General features: G+C 32.4%; 1 protein-coding gene across 1 annotated transcript in view; it reads left to right on the top strand.

Moving 5' to 3' along the window:
* Nucleotides 1–5,326: 5,326 nt before the first annotated feature.
* LOC127711621 (putative cysteine protease YraA) overlaps nucleotides 5,327–8,177 on the top strand; it is a 34,608-nt gene continuing 31,757 nt past the window's right edge. Inside the window, exons 1-2 of the mRNA XM_052217723.1 lie at nucleotides 5,327–5,429; nucleotides 6,079–6,216. Of these exons, the coding sequence (XP_052073683.1) occupies nucleotides 5,370–5,429; nucleotides 6,079–6,216 (198 nt within the window). The 5' untranslated portion in view covers nucleotides 5,327–5,369. The remainder of the gene's footprint in view (nucleotides 5,430–6,078; nucleotides 6,217–8,177) is intronic.

Here is an 8,177-nt window from a genome sequence, read left to right as displayed (position 1 = left end):
ATTTGTCAGTGCACAAATGCATAGTATGGTTAAGATCGTTAGAAAGTTTTAAGAAAAATTGTGATACATGGTAAGGAGATGTAGAAACTACATAGGTACTTCCTAAATAAACCAATGGTAAAGTCCACCAAAATAATTCGGACAAAAATACGAAATAGGAGGTGCACAATGGCGTTGTAATATATGGTAAAGATTTTGAGCAAGTTTCATTAAACTGTGATGAGTGATTAAGATGGAGAAGCAGAATAAAAACCAGGCAGTAGCTAGAAAAAAAAACACCAGAAAAGCTGAAAATCGAATAGAGATATGAGCACCTGAAGCAAAACAAACAAACAAAAACGGACGGACGGACTGACATCAGTGTTGTAGAATAGAAAAGAAAGGAAATATAAAGATAAAATAGATGAAATTTTGTACACTTCAACAGAGATAGATGAGAGATGAAAAACAAGTAATAACAGCGCTGTTTCTTTGCTTTTTTGTGTGTTTTTTCTTGCTGTGCATATACTGATTTCGTGTCATTGGATACCAATCCATCCGCGACACACAATCAGTGAGAACATGCACTTAGTGAAAAAAAACAGCGCTTTTATTGCGTGTTTTTCATCTCTCTTCTATATGTGTTGAAGTGTACACAATTTCTTTATTTTATAATGGACCAATCTGAACCAACCGAAGCTCAAAGGGAATAATATATAACTGTCCTAAATTATTCTATTTGGATGGAATCCATGGCTTCCATGGGAAATTTAATTCTCTGTTTTGGTTGGTCAAGTCAAAATTGTGAAACACTCCCCTTGAAACTACAAGACTAAGTCTATTCAAAGCTTATAGGGAAAATATGTAGTCTATAAACTCTACACATCCCCATTTATCGGTGATGAAGCAGCTTACATCGCAGTTGCTTTCCTATTGGAGAAAATGAAAAATCTTCTCTTTATTATTTATTACTCAGATCTATTCAACATTGGGCTTCGTCGGATAGAAATCGACCTTACGCAAAGGAATATCTATACATCTGTTAACTTATTTCGGGTTGAAAAAATCTCTATGCAAAGTCTGTAACTGTTTGAAAATTGATATGATAAAATAAGAACCCTACAAAACTGACCAAAAATTAATCTTTTATTTCGTATTTGAATGTTCCAAAATCAATCTAAGTCTTATACATGTACATTTAAACGTGCACTTGCATTAGGTCAATTTCTATCCGTCGCAGCTCATTTGTAGATTTGTTAGTCAGCCATTTGCAAACAAACAAACAACTCAAGAAAATTTCTACCATATTCAATAGCCTGCCGATGGATCTTTATATTGTCTTTTGGTTATTTGTATCGTTGGGTTGCTGTCACACTGAAGAACAACCCAAAGCTATCTTTATTCATATACAATAACACACACTACAAAAGTCTAAAAGTCTGAAAAGACCAGTTTTTGTCCCAATTTGCATGAACTTTTACTCGACATTCTCCAAAAGTATGACTTGTGTCTTAATTTTTCTTGACAAATTCTCATTTATATTAAATTTGTATGAAATTTACTCGACATATTCTCGACATTCTGAATATGGTCTTAAAATTTCTTGACAAATTCTTGACATCTGAATACTGTCTTGAAATTTCTCGACATTCTTATTTTTTCTCAGTATGGCTTGACATATTCTGAACATTTTGAATCGTGTCTTAAATTTACTTGACAGTTCTGAGTTTTACAAATCATGACCAATATGTATGATATAACTTTAATCTTTATTTCTCTTTATATGATATACTGTTGTTTCAAGTTACACTTCTTTACAACAAAAATAAAAGTTGGGCACGTAAAATAATTGAAAATTTGGGTATATAAATATTTTTACAAATGCAAATATGGCTATGAAATCTAAAGTATAAAATAATTCAAATGTGGGTGTGTTGGTATAAAACAATTTCAATGTGGGTTTTTAAATAATTACAAATTTTGATTCCTAAATCTTATAAATTAAATGATTCAAACCAATCATACTGTAGACATATTTCATTCTAGATTCATAATATTCAATGTTGATATGGTAAATAATTATTATACCAAAATGTGGTTTATATAAATAGCAAATTATGATGATATACAAATCATTCATTTAACAGAAGAAAAATTTGTGTAATGTCATCTGTTGGAATATATTAAGTATTACACATGGACAGGATGTTCCCCATAAAATTAAGGTATTCCACACCCCAGAGTACATGCAACTGTCAAATAGAAGTTATTGCTTTACCTGAAATCAGCCATACAACTTATCAGTTGACCGACCATGCCACTACAATTTAAAAAGTTTGTTGATAGATGAAAAGGAAAATCATCATTTTGATGAAAAAAAATTGAATTGAAATGGATTTTCTTCATCAAAATTATGAAGTTAATTATTTTAACATAAAAACAAATTGAATAATTCCCAAAGATTAAAAGAAAATTATTATCTACTCCAGGAATAATAAAAAAAATGTATTTATAATGGGTCCCATCAATGATTTCTATAGAAATCATCGGTCTTATGAAATGGTTCTCAAACAGACATGCATAATATAGATCTAAACATTTTTTTCTTTTCAGGAAGGAGTTATCACAAATATTTATTTTTGATAAAAAATTATAAAATTCAACACTCAAATTTGAATAAAAAATGTTTTTGGGTTGTTCTAAAAAATGAATAAGGTTTTTGAATCAAGATGGGAACAAATTCTTTGACCTAAACGAAAGCCCCCCCTCTTTTTTTAGCTACACAAACCCAAAAGATGAATTGTGGGGTCCAAAAGAGATACAAGACACCTATTTTAGTAGAGCAAATTTGACTGGCAGTTTTGCGAACGGCAAAAATCTAAATGCTGTTTGTCAATACCTTCGACTTATATTCCAAGTGAAAACAATTACTTAAATGTTTAATAAAAATAAATCAAAATTAAACTACATGGGGGATTATTCAGGGTATTCCAACTTAGTTGCACCAAAAGGGTATCTTACTATACCAAATTAATCCTTGATTCTTCAAAGTTTAGTTTAGCCATAATAAAAAGGAGTATACAACAGCAATAGAATGCCATAAACAGTGCAGAATAAGTCTGTTCACATTTCAAGCGAAATTTATACTGTTGAGATAGTGTCAAGACATATTTAAGACTGTCAAGAATGTGTCGAGACATATTCAGACATTATTTAGAATGTCAAGAATATGTCGAGACATATTTAGACATTATTAAGAATGTCAAGAATATGTCAAGACAGATCGAGACAAATTTAAGACAGTCAAGAATTGGTCGAGACTAATCCAGACTCTTATCAGATGATACAGAAAGTGTCGAGAAATTTTAAGACAATGTTCATACTGTCAAGACACTTGTCAAGAAAAATCAAGAACCTTATTAGACAAATTCATACTATGTCAAGAATTTTTAAAAATTATTCAGACAAATTAAGAATGTCGAGTAAAAATTCATGCAAATTCAGACAAAAACTGGTCTTTTCAGACTTTTTGACTTTTGTAGTGACAGGTCGGCCAATAGTTGTGCACAATTAGTACTGATTGGAAGACGTGGTATGATTTCCAATGAGACAACTCTCCACATGAGACCAAAAGACACAGAAATTAACAACTATCGGTCACCGTACGGCCTTCAACAATGAGTAAACAGACTGTTTGTTGAAATATCAATCCACCAAACTCAACAAATGTGTTATCCATCAAAAAGTCAAACTTGTTTATGATATTATTATCTTCGGTGTATTTGTTGTATATGGTAAGAAGCATGCGGTCAAGGAATATCTTGATTATTTTGGAAATGTCTGACACTCTACTGAAAAAAAAATGAAAATAATGTTTACAGTATGAGGAAAGAAAATAACTTTCTAATGGGAGGAATCGGTGTCAGGAAATTAAAAAAAAAACCTTTCAAAGAATTGTTGGAACACCACGTGGACGCCATCCCCTTTTTTAAATTTCAAAATTTCCGCATCAAGTTGTTGGGCAATAAAACTCACGAGAATTTGGGTGAGAGTTTCTCTGTCAAAATCGCTGATTCTGGAAGTTCGTTATAAAACATCTGTAAAGTACATGAAAATCTCAAACGTACCGGTTACATGCAGGTGATGATTGTGCATGTACACATGTATATTGCAGTTTATATATTTAGAAAATCAATTAGTTCAAAGGAGTTACATAATTGTGAAAATGTCTAATTTTGTAAAAATCCAAGTGCATGTTGGAAGCTGAAGTTGTATTCTCCATATCCGCTTGTAGTCTAGTAAATCCGGTGTATTACCTGCAAATAATTAATTGCAGCACATTATTTATAGATAAATAAAAAAATTAATATATATGGTTATTTAATCATGAATGCGAACATTTTGAATGTTAAAATCTAATTACTCATTGGATAATAAAGATATTTTGCCTTCAAAGATTAGAAACCAAAAGTTCAAAAAAGATTAGAGATGTACTTCAGGGGCGGATCCAGGACTTTTGAAAGGTTGCGAAATTTCAAAAATAGAAAAGATATTGCCGAGCGTAGCGAGGCAAAACAAATTTTGGACGATTTTATGTTAAAAAAAAATATTTTCCAATCAAAAGGTGGGGCGTACGCCCTCTACGCCCCCTGGATATTTTATCTGCCACTTATAACATACATGCAACTACAAAACTGACTAGACTGTTTAGTTATAATTATTATATTAGTATGAACCAAAAAGATTCACTGACGTAAAAGAAATGTGCTTTTTCCGTTTGTGGCGACAAACCCTGGCTGAAGAAGGGCATCCGTTTGACAACAAGGGCAGTATAGAAAAGTGCCCTCGCAACAATTGCCAAGCGATGACGTTGGGTTATTTCGACGTTTTGTGATATTTTACACATATAACACCACTTTGAATAATGTATACCGTAAAAACGAAATCGGTGACCTAACTATTATTTTACATGGTAAAACGGAAATTTTTGTATCAGCAACATATTAATTTTTAAGAAAAATCTATAGGTTTGTATAATTGGATATTTGATGACCGTAAGACAAATTTAAGAACGTTTCGCTGGTGTTATATACGTCCATACAAATGTTCACCTATTGTAAAATAATTCATTCAGTAATACTTCAGAAAATAAAAGAGATAAATCAGCCATGGACAGTCTTGATTTAACTGTATATGTGCTGTATGTTTAACAATAAAAAATAATAAACAAAAAACAAAAAATTCAATAATTCTTATACAAATACGAAAAAAAAGTACTTAAAAAAAAATTCATACCATGTTAATTTAAAATAAAAACCTTTTATTTTCCACATTTCTATAGTGTCGGCGGTTGTTTCCCTTTGAATACAAACAAACAGACAGGAAGAAAAATGTCTACAAAACAGAAACGAGTTGGAATACTGGTCGAGTTTAATTATGAAGATTTAGAGGTAAACTTCACATAATTGATGACATGTATTTACATTTGAAATGAAATGCACGGAGCATTTATACTTGCTTAGTCAGCTTACATCCCACTTTGGGTATAGAGTTCAAGATTTGGGTCGTTCGTTTGTCAATGTGGTTACTCTAAATTTCCCCCAGAACTTTATTGAACGTGTTGACAGCCACACAGGCACTTGCATATAGACGCACCGAGTCCTCTCTTTTATAATTTACTGTACTACATATTAATCTAGTAAAAATGCGGTAATTCAACCTAATTTTACTCAAATAACTTATTTGTTTTAACTTTTGTCCAATCTGATAATTAAGGGGACACGATTTTCACCCTGTCTTATGCAAGGTTATTTATGTTCAGCTCTTACCAGGCAATGATATTCATTTTCTAAATCCTCCTGACCCGGCCCTCCCCCCAACCAGGAAATAAGATATGCTAGTATTCTATAATTACTATGCCCATTGTTTTCTACATTGTTCTCTTTTTATATGTTTCTTATGATGTTTTAGCACCCCACGTATTCGATATTCGTTTTTTGTCTATTATTCTTTTTTCTGTAAACCCCATTCAGGCTCTCATACATATACTAGTTCTATCATAGTCGATCGTCAAGGTTTCTTGTCAATTTTGATTTTTAGTTATGGTACCCCTACTACAGATTGAAAGAAGAGGGACATGAAACATTTACAATTGGGCCAGAAAAAGGAAAGACTTACAACTCTAAACATGGTTACCCTTGTAAGGCAGAGCAGGGCATTGATGATGTTAAGCATGAGGTAAACATTACTTTCAAATAACTCGCTGTGTCTATGGTATAATTACAATATCCCAGACAGTAGGGTTTACTTTATGCATACGTACGTTCTCTTTTGTTCAGTGAACTCGAGTCCTCCGTACGTCGCCCTTTAACAAATAATTTTTCAGAATGTACCAAGATGATAAGACAATGTGTTAAATAACTGCCACTGAACATGAACAGAAGTGCTATCAGTGAAATTATTGATCAGTGTATCAAACCGACAAAATGGTTGAGATATTTTTGTTTGTAGACTGACAAAACGGTTATATGGTGTGTTTGCTTCGTGAGTGCGTCGGTTCACGGTCTACTCACTGTCGGATCTCTGTCGGACCGCAATCGGAAGAATCGGGACGCTGTCGGGACAAACAGATTCTATCGCTTTATTATCATTGATATCGTCATAATTATAAACTAACTGTTTATAAAACTTTAAATTTTTCGAAATACTAAGGATTTTCTATCCAAGGAATAGATTACTTTAGCTGTATTTGGCAAAACCTTTCGGAATTTTAATCCTGGTATCTATGATGAGTTTATTTATTGCATGCGAAAGATGCAAATCGGATCAGAATCGGATTGAACACTGCTGAATCGGGACTTTTCCAGAACAATATCGGATTGTTGTCGTGATTAACTAAATGTTTTTACAAATTTGAATTAAAATCCTAATTTTCCAGCCACGAATCACGAGACCTTCACTGTTGACAAATTTTAATTGGTAGTGGTCCTATCAAGGACAACAGTAAAAATCCTGAATGTGTGACTGAGACCTAATGATTTAAAATCAGCCTCTATCGGAACTCGTGTGCTCGTCGAATCATATGAGCATAACGAAATCAGAGATCTATATTTTGATTAGATTGGACTGAGGCTCAACAGGCTTAAATACATTTAGAATCGTAATTAATTCCGTCTATCACAAATCTTAATTATTTTTATGTTCTTACCGGGCCGTTCTATTCATTTTTCACACTCAGAAATCACAACAAAATAACGACCTAGTTTTACTCAATCTAATTAAAATTAAACCCTTTAATTGCTTCCGTTCTGATATGTCGCGCATTTTGACTCAAATTCTCATATTTGATTTATAACATACTAAAACGTTTATCCAAATTACAATAAGTCTGAAATAAACAGTTAACAATGCATGTACTCGATAATATATATCAGAATTTCGTGTGTATTTTAGTCTAGACGCCATCTAATTAGCTATCGAGATGACCTCCGACGACTTGCCGACGGTCACATAACCCGATATAAACATAGACATAAATATAAATAGATAGCGACCTCGTGCAATTGGATTTTACTATGTCTGCTTGATTTCATGTTATAGGTTAAAAACATAAGTTAATCATCGTTTTTACCTGTATAAGAATGATTCTTTTGTGGATCGAATCAGTCAACGAAATGGTTCACCTTTGTTTCACTTTTAATGTTGACATTCTTTTCCTTTTAATGGCTGCACACGACTAATACATGCGTAACCAATCTCTAGCTAATGGGTTAAATTGAAGGTCACATGAATACGGATTCAATGAGGTCGAATTATTCACTTGCAAATGAATAATTCATTAGCGATGTTTCTTTGTTTATTTTGACAAAAGTGAACCAAATTGGCTGCCAAAAGCGAATTATTATTTCATTATTTCACTTTTGTTAATGAGTGTACCAAACAAAATCATATTCTAATTTTTTTCACATCTCGTAGCTACTGCCCCTTTAAAGGATTTGATTTCAATTAGATTGAGTTTTACTTAACTTGGAATTGATTTAGTTATTGTTTACAAAAAGTATCAAAAGTTCCCAGTTTTAGAAAGAACCTTTAGTTATATAAAACAGTATTACTAATTTTGCCTTCTGAATATATGTATAAACCTTTCAACAGCATTTAGCGGGCGGAACTTGGCGAGACATTTAGTTATGATCCCCTGA

Source organism: Mytilus californianus, unplaced genomic scaffold, assembly GCF_021869535.1.
Source record: "Mytilus californianus isolate M0D057914Y unplaced genomic scaffold, xbMytCali1.0.p SCAF_8, whole genome shotgun sequence".
In the NCBI taxonomy this organism is placed as follows: domain Eukaryota; kingdom Metazoa; phylum Mollusca; class Bivalvia; order Mytilida; family Mytilidae; genus Mytilus; species Mytilus californianus.
Note: the sequence above shows the minus strand (reverse complement) of the source record. Positions and strands in the feature narration are given on the sequence as shown.